Below are 15,141 nucleotides of genomic sequence, written 5' to 3'. Positions count from 1 at the left end.
AAAGTGAGTGTCCAGCATCCACAGGCCCAGGTTTGATCCCCAACACTGAACAAAAAGAACAACAGCCAAACAAAGAACTATAAAATACTTGAAGGATCACCAATAGCATAAAGTTCAGGCAGCAAACTGTAACCATGTGAACGTGGTTGTGCATGCCTGTAATCCTGCATGGAGACAGGCACAGGCAGGATGATTGCCACAAGTTCAAAGCCAGCCTGGGCTACACAGTAAACCAGCCAGAGCTAGATACTAAGAGTCTCAGTAACAAGCCTCCCCACGAGATACTAATAATTGTTATTATTATAATTATAATATACTAAGGTATGGCAAAACTAAGCACTGAGAAGATAGAATTGTGTCTACATAATATAAATATCACTATAAATTCATACATCAATTCATAACTCAGATTTTGAAGATACATTTCTTACCAGAAGTTGAAGACAAAATATTCACTATGGCAACTTGTGTATCTGAAAGTGCTTCTTGATATGACAAATTTGCCAAAAACCACTAAACAACAACAATAAAAAAGAAAATGAAATCTCTCATGAAAGCTAGATATATCTGTCAGTCCAATTTATAGTTCCCTTCCCCACCCTCATAAGCACTGTTATGGAATGAGGCTTGGTTTTCTTTTTAAGATAATCGTGTGTGTGTGTGTGTGTGTGTGTGTGTGTGTGTGTATGTGCGCGCGCGCACATGTGCTGGAGGGTGGGAGCCTGCACACAGTGCCAGCTGAGGCCATAAGAGGGTGTCAGATCCCTTCAACGGAAGTGCAGGTGTGGGAACTAACCCTAGTCCTCCGCAGGAGCAGTGCTCCTAACCCTGAGCCATCTCTCCAGGCCCCATACGTGGCTTCAAAAGCTGTGTTTTGAAGGAAAAGTAATTCCACGGCCCCCAATAAGGACTAGTATTAACAATCATATCTAAGACCTTACTATCCCATTCCTTGCAGACACTACATAGGCCAGACACAGGGGCACACACCTGTGACCTCAGCACTAAAGGGCAGGAGTATTACAAGTTCCACAAGTTGAAAACTAGCCTGTGCTAGTGGGACCTTGTCTCAAAAGACAATAGTTTAAGTTGCAATAGAAATAAATAAATAAACCAGGCATTGCTTAGTATGCACTGATCCTGGCTTCAAGCCCCAGCACCACCTCCAACAACAAAAAAAATAACTAACAAAAGTTGGTTTAAAAAAATCATTCAGGGCTGGAGAGATGTTCAGCAGTTAAGTGCACTTGTAGATCTTGCAGAGGACGAGTTGCTCCCATCACCCACAATGCTTGCCTCAGAAACTCCTTTAACTCCAGCTCCAGGGGATCTTTTCTTCACAGAAACATGCACATACTGCTCACACACACACACACACACACACACACACACACACAGACACACACAATTTAAAAATAAAAAATCAGCATTCAGAGATTGTGTGTGTGTGAAACAGAGTAAAGGGGAGAGAGAGAATATAAAATCAAGTTTAACATTTGTTTATTCATGCACTGTTCATACTTTATTATCTAAGTCAAATTCAAATTCAAATTTGGGGGAATTCTCTGACATTAAAACCTACAGGGCCTGGACAGATGGTTTAGTGAGGGAGAGTGCTTGCAATCATTTGGACCTGAGTTCAGATCCACATTCACGTAAAGAAGCCAAGGATGGCCATGCCTACCCTGCAGTAATAAATTTCAAATGTACCAAATGTGTGCATATGTGGGGATGTGTGGACAGGTGCTGTTTTCTCTTCATATCTCTTTGTGTAGGTGCACTTTGTGTATACATATGCATGTAGAAGCCAGAGCTGAACTGTGGCCATCATCCTCTGAGTGCTGCCCTCACTTGTTGAGATAGAGTACCTCACTGGCCTGGAACTCACTGAGTAAACAAGGCTGGCTGATCCCTAAGCCCCAGGAATCATGCTCTTAACCCCCTAGCACTGGGATTACAAGTGCATAGCATCACATCCACCTGTTTCATGGGGCCCTGCAATGAAACACAGCACCTTGTGCTCACAAGGCAAGTGTTTTACCTGCTGAACTGTCTTCCCAACCTTAACGTCTAATGTTTTTGAGGTATAATAAGTATTTACTGAGTTTGATATTCTAACATCTCAGACAGCAGTTAAAAGAAAAGAAAATCAAGAACTCTGGTAGCCTTACATTTCAATACCGCAGTGTTGGTAAAGGTACCATCTTAAATATGTAGCCAAGAAAACAGGGCGCTGGCTCAGTGGTAGAGCACGGCCATGGAAGCCTGGCGACCCGAGTTCAAGTCCCAGAACTCACCCAAGTGTTTCTTCTTCAGACTGTCCTCTGACCTCAACACACATGCTGTGCCAACCCCTCCTTCCACTCACACAGCATAGACATATACAACAACAATAAATCTTTAAAAAAAAATACCTACCACAAAGCAAAAAAAAAAGCTAATTTTTGCTACTTGGGTTGCAGTCAGTTTCCCTACAGTCTTCAGTATGGATTCTTGATCTTTCACAGTAGGATAAGACATTCGAGACAACTTAGCCTCTAATGCATGGCTTGATGGGAGCTGTCGAATCTCCATGATATTGCTGAACCTTACACGGGACTTCTTGGGAGCTAAAATAGAAAACATAATACAAAACATTAAATGTGCCCTCATAGCCAACAAAAACTAACCAGTGTTTAATTTAAAAATAAATGTGAACTGTTCCATTCACCTATAATCAAAGTAAGACAATTAAAAACAGTACTTATATTACCTAGGGCAGCTTTTCTCACTCCGAAGAGCTAATGGGAAAAAATGATTTCATCTATGAACTGGAGTTTAAATTAGGGCGGGCAAGATGGTTCACTGAACCATCTTGAGGTGTTCCTCACTAGGAACACCTACCGCCAAGCCTGGTGACTGGAGTTTGCCCCCCCAGAACCCACACAGTGAAAAGACAGACTTGACTCTCATAAGTTGTGCTCTGATCTCTATACAGGCATATAAGATATATTTAAAAAGTAATTTAAAATTTTTAAAGAATTTAGAATTGTTAAAATTCCAACATAAGGCTTACAGTTGTGTATATCCACAGCCACCCGGTTCAGAAATTTACCATTCTTATTATTTTAGCATTTACAGTAAAACGTTTTGATTATTCTTCATGGCTAGCTAATTCGTGAGAATTATTTTCCTAGGCAAATATTTCTCTACAGTCTCATGCCTTGCAAAAGAGTAACAGATGAACATTGTGCCTTATACTGCGGCTGACACTCTGAAGAAAACTCACAGAGACAGGAGGTAGTGGTGCACACCTTTAATCCCAGCTCTCAGAAGGCAGAAGCAGGTGAATCTCTGAGTTCGAGTTCAGCTTGTTCTATAAAGTGAGTTCCAGGACAGCCAGAGAACCCTGTCTAAAAACGAAACGAAACAAAAACAGAAAAACAAATTCACAGAACTAGCAAAACTCTTGTAATATCTGTATTATATTTGGGTATTTGAGGACATGTTTATGAGAACACTCCTCATTTCAATAAATAACTAGAAAGCATATACATATATGTTTGGAACTGAGGCTCCATTGGTAGAGTGCTTGACTAGCTGGACTCCTGGTTCCATTCCCCAGCACTGACTAAACCACGCATGACAGTACATACTATAATTCCTAGTATTCAAGACACAGAGATAGGGGGACCAGTTCAAGCTCATCCTTCACACATGGTAAGGTTGAGGCCAGCCTAGGCTACATGAGATCCTGTCTCAAAGAAAAATGAATAAAGAAAATTATTTATATATATATTCATATGAATATATGTTTACTTATATGTATGATAAAACCATGGAGCTGCCTGCTATTTGGAAAATATTTCTAACTGAATTAATACAGAAGTTATATTTGATCTGATTCACAATGCAATTACATTTCAGAAGACTGAAGACCATGTCAATCCCCACACAAGTCAGGACACCATGTGGCCTCTGTGAGCCCATGGTGGCTTAAAGGAAGCTAAATTTCCACCCTTTCTCAAGCATGGAACCCTAAGCTTGACTCACTTTTCTCAGGCCCAATATTTGTGCTCTCGAGCTTCTCACTTGGAAGATCATGAAACTTCACAGGTACATACAGAGGTTCACTCTGGAACATAATGCAAACAGAAACAAACATAAGCAGCAAAATCTAAAGCCAATCTATTGGTCAGAATTTAACTGAAAAAGAACCATGACAACATGGCTATTCCCTAGCACATCTATCTAGTCAGCACCACTTTCCCTAAAGACTAGGAAAGGATACTCAATCAGTCCACCCAGGCACAAGGACATAGAATCATTTTTAAGTAGCGATGTCAGCTATGAGGGCTCAACAGGCCAAAGTGCTTTCTCTGTAAACCTAACAACCTGCATTTAATCCCAGAAAACCACAGTGGAAGGAAAGAACCCACTCCCCAAAACTGTCTTCTAACCCCCTCTTGCACATACACACACACACACACACACACACACACACACACCTCCCCATGCCCTCAATTGATAATAATAATAAATAAAATAAAATTTAAAGTTTAGAAATGAAAAATGGTATATTTGGCACATTCTGAAAACCAATACCTCTATATCATAAAAGCACACCTCTCTTAGGCAACAGAAAATGTTCTGCCTCTTTTCATTCTTCGAATATACACATACAGCATGCTGTGCTGGAAAAGGTGCACATGTGAACTCCTGCTGCCTGGGCGGCGGAGGAGGAAGGAGCATGGAGCCAGCCCATGCAACAGTGTGAGCCCTTGCCTCTCCCACAAACAAAACAGAACAAAACCTTCTGAGCACTTCCTAAACAAGCACTGTTCTAAGTCCTATGAATAACGGTAAGTAAACAAAGTTTCTTTCCCATAATCATGCAGTCTAACGGGAAAGGAAGCTAAGGGTCAGAGATTCAAACATACAGCATATCTGTACTTGTCGAATTGTTTTACTACATATAAAGTTCAACATAAAACTGTTTTTGGGTGTGGGGCGGGTTAGGAGTAGGAAATGTACTTGTTTGTATGGGTAAAGGTATGGAGGCCAGAGATGAATCTCCATTACTGGTTTTCAGGAGCTGACCACTTCGGTTTTTGAAACTCTCTCACCTTCAGGCTGGCTGGCCACTGAGCCTCAGCAATCTTCCTGCTCCCTCCCCTCACTGCTGGGATTACAAATTCCTGTTACCACACCTAGCTTTTTATGGAGGTGGCGAAGACTGAACTCAGGTGCTCATGCCTGTGTGGCAAGGACTGTACCAACTGAACTACCACCTGCATCCCAGCCAACAATCCTTTCAGTGATTAAAGGACAGAGGGGAACGCTACCATACAGAACAGCTAAAATGTCCTGTTCTTTAGCCTAAAAGTAACTTTGGAATGTAGGTATGTTAGAGGAGCCATCCTGGAAGCACAACTACAAAAACAACCACTCAGTGGACAAAATTTTGCTACAAGCCCCAAATGTCTTGACATTTTTACAAATGTTGCTATTTAAAGCATACTTCTCCCAATCAAACTTTCTTTTTTAATTAAATTTATAAAATTTTCTTTGATCTCTCTTTTAAAACTAGTTCAGAACAATGACAACACAACATATTCAGAAAATAAAATAAATTCGGTAAACTAAGTCAATGAGATCTAAAACTTGAAATGGTCTTTTTGCTACCTATAACTTTCTGTTTGTTTGTTTCTTTGTTTTTTGAGACACAGTTTCTCTCTGTGTAGCAGAGCCCTGGCAGATCTGTAGACCAGGCTGGCCTTGAACTCACAGAGATCCACCTGCCTCTGCCTCCCTAGAGCTGGGATTAAAGGCATGCACCACCATGCTCAGAGCCACTTTTTATTACAGCATTTGGCCTAGACAAATTTGATTTATCTATCCTAGAGACAAAAGCAAAAACCATTAGACTAGTCAGCACCTTGCATCCAGAGCAAGGCAAACAATTTTACATTATCTTGTTGATGCTTAAGATCTCAGAGAGCAAATAGCTCTTTCTCCAAGTCTCATAAAGTCTTCAGAGTAGCTGCCAACCTGTCTGACACACAATCTAGTTTAAAACGCAGGTAAACAAACAACAACAATGACACAAGGGCATATTAAAAACTTGTATTAGAAGGGCCAGTGAGATGGCTCAGCAAGTAAAGGCACTTGCCATACTAGCCTGACGACCTACGTTGATCCCCAGAACTCAGATGGCGAAAAGAGATAGACAACTCCCAAGTCATCCTCTGACCTCTACATGCAAACTGTGGCATACATGTGCATATACAAACACAGACAAAATAATGACATAAATGCTAAAAACAAGCAAACAAACACTGTATAATAAGTGAATGAAGTTTTATTCTTATTCTTATTCTCAGTGTCGAGCACCAATTCTTGTTTCCAAATGGTAATAATGATGCGCATTAAGTTGAAAGTTGGTAGATCCACGGGCCTGGTCTGTACTCTCTTATTTTCCTTCTGTAACTAGCTCCTCCTCCCTCTCTCTTCAGAGGCAGCTGACCTGCTTACCTCCAGGCCCTCAGTCTCCCTAAGTGTCAAAGTGATTCCCTCAAGAGCACACAATACTGAGCTGTATCTCCCTTTATAAAGAGTGTATCATCAAAGCTGTCTGGGCTCTTCCTGCTATGGCTGAACAAGAAAGGGAGCACTTACCAAAGAGCTAGTCATACTTGTATCTGTTGTGCAAGCAGCAAAGTAACCTTCAGCATCTGCAAACTAAATACGAAGAACAGGGCATAAAATTCATGGAAGCTTGTCATCATGCTTGACTACACAAACAAAAATCCAAAAGAAACATGCAGCTAACTATTGTTCTCAATAACAGCGGCCAATGCCAAGGGTGCAGCCATGCAGAGTAGCCCTTATCATCTTGTCTGTCCTGATGAAGATATTGAGGCTGGCTGTTTCATCAAAGGAGCCGAGCCTGGATTAAAACTTCAGTGAGTCATCTAAGGCTAAAGTTCAAACGCTTTTCATTACACTGTTGTAATATTTCAGACATGCAGAGAAAGATGGATGAGTTAGTGAAAGAAGACAGCAATGTCTTCAGGATTGTCATGAGACAAGGCCTGACGTGAAGCAGTCTCTCACAGAGCTCAGGGACTGGTACAGACTCTAGGAGCTACTTAGTACTGTGAAAGTATGACTCCATTTCATAACCCATGCTACTCTACCAAGAAAGTGCTATTTAAACCCACACAAACTAGCAGAAACAAACAGAAAATTAGATCACGGTAACTAGGACCTAGAGAAGGAGAAACTGGGAATGCTTTTTTCTTTGCTGTGTTCTAATAAAACTTGATTTAAAAGAATATTTGAGGTTAGAAAGGTTAGAGGTTCTTGTTCAAAGAGCATAGAGGTTCTGTTTGGAATGGTAAGTCCTAGAGACTAACAGTGCACAGCAAAGCAAATGCTCTTAGTGCAACTAAACTATACATTATAAAACTGTCCAAATGATAAATCTGATATTACATCAATTTTGTAACAATAAAAGGGAAGAAAATGGCTAAAATTTGATGTTACATACACATATTTACTACAGAAGTGGAGAAAAAAAATAATATTTTAAAGAATGAATAGAAATGACAGTTTTATAGTCTTCCTTCTTAAAAATGTAAGGTGTCTATTACACAGATGATAATGTGTATGGTAGTTTATTCTACATGAACTACCATATTTATCAACACTGTGAATGAGCTCCTTACAAAAATCAATGAAAGAACATCATTTAATTAGCCAAACTCCTGACATCTTGAAATAAAAAACGTTCACTTAATGTATGAAACTGAATTAGTTTATTCTACAATTAACTTTATAACTAATTACAATCTGCAAATGACTAAAGACATTTGACACTGTTCTTAAGCCTTCCTTTCTTCATCCTCTCCATAAAAGCTGACACAGGCTACTCCAACAATTATTAACAACTCAAAGATATCAGAAGAAACGGGATAGAAAGTGACATACACTGATTCCTCACAAGATATTCTGATGCCAAGTTGGAAGTATACGTTTAAATTTTTAGGCAGGGGCTAAAGAGGTGAGTCAATGCTTAGAATCGCTTCCTTCAGAATCGTGGTAGGAGTTCATCTGAGCACCCATTAACAAGCAAAGCTTCATATAAATGCTTGTTAACTCTAGCTCTATGGGATGGCCACTGGTTCTGGCCTCTGTGCGCTCACGCCTGCCTGCACACGTGAGCATGTTCTCATTCTCTCTGTTTGTCTGTCTGTCTCTGACTCCATTTCTCTCTCACATGCATACAAATACATAAATCTTAAAAATAAAATACACAAATAGGTTTTGTTTATTTGTTCTTTTTGTTTATTTGGTTGGTTGGTTGGTTGGTTGGATTGGGTTCTGGCTTTTGGTATATTTGAAACAACATTCCTCTGCATAGCCCTAACTACCCTAAAACTTGCTGTGTAAACCAGGCTGGCCTCAAATTCAGAAATCTGCCTACCTCTGCCTCCCGAGTGCTGAGATGAAAGGTGTGTGTCACCATAGTCTGGCTTTTTTAAAATATTCTACCATTACATACTCAAATGAACAATTTAAAAATCTGACTTTTGGAAAACTGATATACCACTAAACTTTTTTAAAAAATACTTAACAGACAGAATTTAAAACTTACAAAAGCAGGCTTTCCTCGAAATCCTCTTGTGCACTGTTGCCTCCAAGGCTTCCAAATAATGAAGCCCAAAAGGTACAGAACAAACATGGATGTTTTCGCAAAGGTGCTGAAGAATGGCTTGTTGTACTGCGTAAAGACATACTGTAGAGGAAAATGTTACACAAACAACCTTGAGATGTTTAAAAATCTCTCTGCCAATCTCCATCTTATCATCTTTAACTCTTTAGAAGACCATGTGAGTAGGGAAGACCAAAGAGATAAAAATACTTTAAATTCATCTCTGAATACTGTATGTTCCTTGCTTACAAGAGGTAATATTGTTAAATGAAGCAGTAACAACCACATAAAAAAGGCTGGAGGAAGGGAGTTTCAATACATCCACTGAAAACCTATTATGCAAAAGCATCTGTGTTAGGAGCTGAAGAAAACTAAACCAGTCATCCGTGCTCCTAAGGAGACACATCCATGAAGAAATGTGCTAAGCACCACACAGAAGGTTCAGGCTGCCATGGAAGTTACCAAAAGGAAAAAGAACAGGTGTAGGGTAATGGAAGTTTTCCTAGAGGTTCTCTATCTGTCTCTCAGTCTCTCTCTGTCTCTGTGTGTCTGAGAGAGAGAGAGATTGTGTGTGTGGGGTGCACACATTTGTGGGTAGGCCTGTGTGTGCCCATGCATGTGGAGGTCAGAAAGACAAGCCCTGCTGTCATCTTTCAACACATCTGTTGTGTGAGACATGGTCTCTCACTGGCCCAGAACTCACTGAGTAGACTTGCTGGCCACTGGGGCCTGCCTGTCTTGGCCTCCCCAGCACTGAGATTATAAGCACACATCACCATGCCCTCATCACCACACCTGACTTTCAAAGACTACCCTTAAGATGAGGAAAAATCAGCCCATGCCAAAGAAATGACATGAAGGAAATAAAACAGATTGTTGTATAAAGAAAATGATAAAATTTTACTATTAGTACAAAACTTTTTAATGTGTAATTTTCTTTTTAATTGTGTGAAAACTCAGCATATTTTTATTTTGCCAACTAGGAAACAATAACAGCAGCAACAAAACCCAGTTACATGCACCTAGAAAGATGACAAGTCAGGAGAAATAAGCAGCTCCAAGACCCAGATGGCAGTCTGGACTATTTCCCACTAAAGAAACTATAGCTCTTAGGGGCAAAGGTCAAATGGGGCTGAGGAAAAAAGTTACAGAATGAGCCTGGATCATCTTGAGCCAGATAGCAAATGAGATAAAGCTGAGGTCATGAGAGAAGTATCCCAAAGGCAACCTGAAGGGAGTCCTATTAATGAAAGTTAGGGCAGTATGATATGAGAGCTGAGAAAGAGAAGTTAGTGGCATTTGGTGTTGGTGTGTGGCATGTAGCAGATTGGAGAAACCACACAAACAGACAGTGTGGCAGTTTGAAGCAGACAGACAGATAGAAATAATTCAGGGCAAAGTGACTTGGATCAGACTGCTGGCTGTATCTGCAGTTGATGGAGATTAGTATATAGCCCTAAAAGGCCCATTGACTCTAAACAGCCAGAAGTAAAGGCGCCCTCTCTCCCCACTAACCTCCTACGAAGAGCTGGAGGTTGGAAGAGAGATTGAGGCCTAAACACCCCAAATAAAGTAGAGCTTTAAAATCAAGCGCTACAGTCTCTGGACAAACTCAGGCAGTTGGTCTTGGTGACAAGCACCTCTACCTACTGAGCCATCTCACTGTCCTGGTGATGAACTTTATACTACTTAACTGGTGTCACCCCAAACAGCTGTGCAGTCATTATATGCCTTCTATCCTGATGTCACAGAGAGTACTGAGTGCTACCAAGATATTCTTGACTAAAAACTGAACCAAAATCAAGACTTTATGCCTAACTATATTTTATATGAAGTGAAAGAACAAGTTAAAGGACAGGACAAGGAAGCCATCAGCAAGACCAAAGAGGCAATATGTCTCACAGAACAAATGACCTAGTTTCTTCAACACACAAAGGAGAAGAAAAAAAGGAGTGGCTTACACTTTAACTGTTCAACAAAAGCAGTGTGGGTCCTTGTTTAGATCCTAACTGGGGTGTGTGTGTGAGAGAGAGAGAGAGAGATCATGATACATCAAAAAAAATATGACTATGAACTGCTTATCATGTAATTTTAATGAATGATAGTTAATTTTGTTAGGTATGTTAATAGCATTAATTATGTTTTTAAAATAAGAACAATGAGATTTTCACTGTGATATAAGTAGAAAAGAAATTATATAGTGAGAATTTGCATTAAATATTCCAGGAAACATATTATGAACATGGTTGATGGGATTAGAAACTGTTAAAGGCTGTTAAAGTGATGAGTCATGGGGATTTATTACACCATCTTGGTCTCTCCCTTTTCCTGTGTATGTGTCTCTAGTGTGTCTGTGGTGTGCATATGTGTGAGGGCATGTGTGTACAGGTGTGTGTGCAGAGGTCTGAAGCTGACCTTAGGCGTCTCTCTCCATTCCTGCCTACTTTATTTATTGAGGCAAGGACTAGCCCTGAACCTGTAGCTTAAAACTTCCAGCTAGTCTAGCTGGCCAGTTTGTCCCTGAGGTCCTTGCCTGTCTCCTGAGTGCTGGAATTACAGGAGGCCACCTTACCTACCTAGTTTTTATATGGTTCTAGGGACCCAAACTCTGGCCTTCTGTCTCAAAAGTCTATGTTTACCTGGCTAAAGTTTTATACCTGTTACATATGCTCTACAATGACAAAATTATAGATTTTTCCACGAAAGCATGTGTGTTTAAACTGATTTGTTTTCTGGCTTTGATGAAGTGGATCTGACAAATGAAAGCGACGGCTGTGTACACTCAGGCACTCGCACACTCCCAACACAGAAGAAGAAACTGACTGGGCTGCATTGTAAGTTCCGGACAAGCCTGGGCTACACAGGAGAAGCTGTCAAAAGAAAATACTAAAAACTGAATAAGCAAAAAACACCCTAAAATATATTTACTGTATACCATATAGTGATTCAGTACATGCATAAATTGTGAAATAATTGTCAGAAGCAAGTTGGTGGAACTTTTTTTAGCCTTTCGATATAGACTGCTAGATTATAATTTAACATACTGCTTCCTTAGTCTAAAGCCTTCCTTTTGGCAGGGGCACAGCAGGAGTCAGGGAACAAGTATCACTGTCTCATTATGTAGATGAAGCTAGCCTGGGAACTCACAGAGATCTGCCAGCCTCTGCCTCCTAAGTGCTAGGATTTTAAAGGCTTGTGTCACCAGCTTTATTTTAAAGTTTATTTTAAAGTTTTTTGTGTGATTAAAAAAAAAAAAAAAACCTATATATTTAATCCTGCAAAATCTAAAAGTTAGGGTTAGGACCCTGTCAACATTAAGGAAATTTCTCTGAAGCAAAATTATGGAGTATTAATCTAAAAGGACATTACAAAAGAGATTTCAAGTGAAAAACAAAGGGTCTGTGGTGTTCCAGAGCCTAATCCCAGAAGGGCAAGTTTTATTTATTCACAAGACATAACCTCAGCTATTTACTTAGCTGTGATGTGAGATCCAGGATATCAAATGGCTATTCTGACATTTAAATCCATTTTATAAACAATAAGTTTCCTCTTGTCTGTTTCCTTATGACTGCCGTATGAAAGCCCAATGTGATTAAAAAGAAAGGTTGTGATAGTGAGCTGGCTCAGGAGGTAATGCCCCTTGCTTCCAATCCTAACAGCACGAAATGGAACCCCAGACCCAAAGGGTAAAAGGAGAGAATGACTTCCACAGGTGGTTCTTGGATTGCCACATGGGTGTGCCCCGATACACACTTACTCTAAATAAGTAAAAATAAATAAATGTAATAAAAATTATCAACAACAAATTCTTGTCTTCTTACAAAGATCATTAACCAAACAGAAGTATACAAATACAAAGTAAAATTAGCTTATCGTTTCAAAGTACCACATTACTGCAAATGAGACAACAATTAAGAAAAAGCTTAACTGAACCCAATCATACACTGTGAATCTCATAAAAATGTGTGAATCAGCAAACACATACATGTGGCTTCACCAATGAATGCACGTGGATAACAATTACTTGTACATGAAAAAAAATGTGGAGACTCATGTTTACTTTTCCAAAAATACGTTCTTTTTCAAATGTATTTGTATGTAGCAAGCACTCCACTAAGCTATACTCAGACACTTACTTTCTATTGGATGGTAAAAGACTGTCTCTCAATGTTTGTTCACTAAGAAGCAGTACTTGTGAAGAAATAAATTCAATTTTGATACAAACAAAGCCACCTTAATGTAGTAAGAAAATATATTCTGTGCAATGTTTCCTACAAATGTTAAGAAAACTGTACGTAGGACTGTAGAAATGACTTCATGGTTCAAAGAGCTCCCTGCTCCTTAGAATTCAGTCGCCAGCACCATGGTGGGAGGCTAACAGTTGCACCTGAGTTCCAGGGACTCAGGTGCCCCCTCCTGGCCTACATGGGCATGTGTGCCCACATGCACATACAGAGAGACATAAATAACACATACAAAAGCTTTTTTAACTTCAGGAAACAACAAAGAGCAGCATCTCAATTTTCACCTGAAATGACGCTAATTCAGTACCAAAGAAAAACAAAGAATTCAACAACGCTTAAAATTCTGTTAGAATTCTGAGGCGCTGACAAGAAATACTACAGGTTGGCGCTGTTACCCTAAGGCAACATCATCAGTGAAATGCCATAGGTCGGCGCTAATTCTATCACAGTGCAACATCATCGGTGGAGAAATACATACCGAGGTGAGTTCTGAGGATGCCACCCAGATCACGTCAACCAGCAGGAGAATCACTATCCCCAGGGCCATTCGCCTGCGCTGACTGAAGCCACTGTTCTGGGAATTCACGCGGTTCATGATAAACACACAAACCATTTGTAGTCTGTTAATTTAGAAAACAAAGATCTCATTAGAGTCTCCTTTAGAAGAAACACGTAAAAACTAGAAATCTGGTACAAGAAAACAGGAGACATTTGCTAGTCTGGGCGTACGATGAAAAGTAGAACTTACCTTGTTGCCAGGGCTTCTCTGAGATCCTCAAATGCAATGCCTGAAAACCTGGCAGATCTCAGTCTAAACGGAGATGAAGAACTCAGCCCACCTGAAACAGTACCACAGAAACTGTGCTTAGGAAAATTTCAAGTGTAAGATCACATCTTTTTTCACTCTTCACCTTCAAAGACTATCAAAATGTGTTCAGCATAAGCCACACTCTGCACATAGCTCGGTGGTACAATGCTGGCTTAGCATGCATGAGTTCCTGGGTTGCACTCCCAAACTCCTCCCAGACTGGGCACAGTGGCACATGCCTATAATCCTAGCACTTGGGAAACAGGGGGACAGAAGAATCAGAAGTTCAGGGTCATTCAGAATACATTGTGAGTTTAAGGCCAGCATTCGAAACGAGTCCATATAACAAAAAACAACAAAACAAACAAAAACAGGTTGGGGTGTAGCCCAGGTGACAGAGTGTATGCGTACAGCTGAGTCCATTCGCCGCATAAACCAGGTGTGGTGCATGACTGTAAGGTAGACGAGTAAGAGGTGCAAGGTTATCCTGGGCTACAAAGTGAGGTGGAGGCCAGTTTCAGATACAGGAAACCTGCTCCTACCCAACACCCCCAAATGTATATAAATTACATTCAGAGGTCCTGGGTACCAGGCGGGGAAAAAGCACCATTCAACATATGGCACATTAGAGAGTGCCATAAACAGATCCACGAAGTCTCATAAACAGAACTCTCATTCTCTCTTCAGGGCAACCGCCCCTGGCCCTCCAGACACGCGCGCGCGAGCATCAGAGAGTGTTTTATCCCCCATCTCCAGCGGAGTCGGCTCGCCGACAGGAAGTGATGGACTACTCACCTCACGTGAGGGCGACGGTCGTCCTCGCTCCCCACCCGCCCAGTCCCCGCGCCCCCGGCCGCAGTCCCGAGCACGACAGGCGACAGCTGGGACAGGGAAGCTCCCCTCGGTGAGGGACGGACGCGCGGAGGACCGAGCGTGTCGCCTCGAGCGGGGCGAGAGGACTCTGACCCGTCCTCCACGGCCGCGGACGCCGGCCCACCGCCTACCTGGCCTTCCTGCCCCTCGGTGGAGTCGTGGCGGCACCATGAGCGGCCCCGGCCCGGCCCGCCGCCCGCGCCGCCGCCTCACACCGCACGCGCAGACGCCAGCATCCCGCCGCGCGGCAGGCCCAACCTCGGAAGCCGCGCTGGCCCTCGGCGCCGGACCGCGGCGGTCAGCCAGGCCCGCACCCGGCCGGACACAGGGGAGTGACCCAGGCCACCTAAGGGCGCTGGCAGCCAGAGTCCCGGAGGCCCGGATTGCGGCCGCGGCCCAGGCCCCGCCCCCGGCCGCTCAGCCAGCCAGGCCCCGCCCCCGGCCGGCCAGCCAGGCCCCGCCCCCGGCCGCTCAGCCAGCCAGGCCCCGCCCCCGGCCGGCCAGCCAGGCCCCGCCCCCGG

At 42.0% G+C, this 15,141-nt stretch overlaps 1 protein-coding gene across 2 annotated transcripts in view; it reads right to left on the bottom strand.

Moving 5' to 3' along the window:
* The window catches only part of Slc35f5 (solute carrier family 35 member F5), a 33,270-nt gene extending 18,257 nt beyond the window's left edge, over positions 1-15,013 (bottom strand). The window contains exons 1-8 of one of the 2 annotated variants that reach the window (XM_055601945.1): positions 14,752-15,013; positions 13,688-13,778; positions 13,418-13,559; positions 8,639-8,779; positions 6,658-6,720; positions 4,033-4,114; positions 2,419-2,609; positions 432-513 (exon numbers count right to left, since the gene is read on the bottom strand). In XM_055601945.1, the coding sequence (XP_055457920.1) occupies positions 432-513; positions 2,419-2,609; positions 4,033-4,114; positions 6,658-6,720; positions 8,639-8,779; positions 13,418-13,559; positions 13,688-13,778; positions 14,752-14,791 (832 nt within the window). In that variant the 5' untranslated portion in view covers positions 14,792-15,013. The remainder of the gene's footprint in view (positions 1-431; positions 514-2,418; positions 2,610-4,032; positions 4,115-6,657; positions 6,721-8,638; positions 8,780-13,417; positions 13,560-13,687; positions 13,779-14,751) is intronic. The other variant, XM_055601952.1, reaches the window with a different exon arrangement.
* Between the last annotated feature and the right edge of the window lie 128 nt (positions 15,014-15,141).

The sequence above is a fragment of the Psammomys obesus genome, unplaced genomic scaffold (genome assembly GCF_907164565.1).
Source record: "Psammomys obesus unplaced genomic scaffold, mPsaObe1.curated_primary_1811, whole genome shotgun sequence".
In the NCBI taxonomy this organism is placed as follows: domain Eukaryota; kingdom Metazoa; phylum Chordata; class Mammalia; order Rodentia; family Muridae; genus Psammomys; species Psammomys obesus.
Note: the sequence above shows the minus strand (reverse complement) of the source record. Positions and strands in the feature narration are given on the sequence as shown.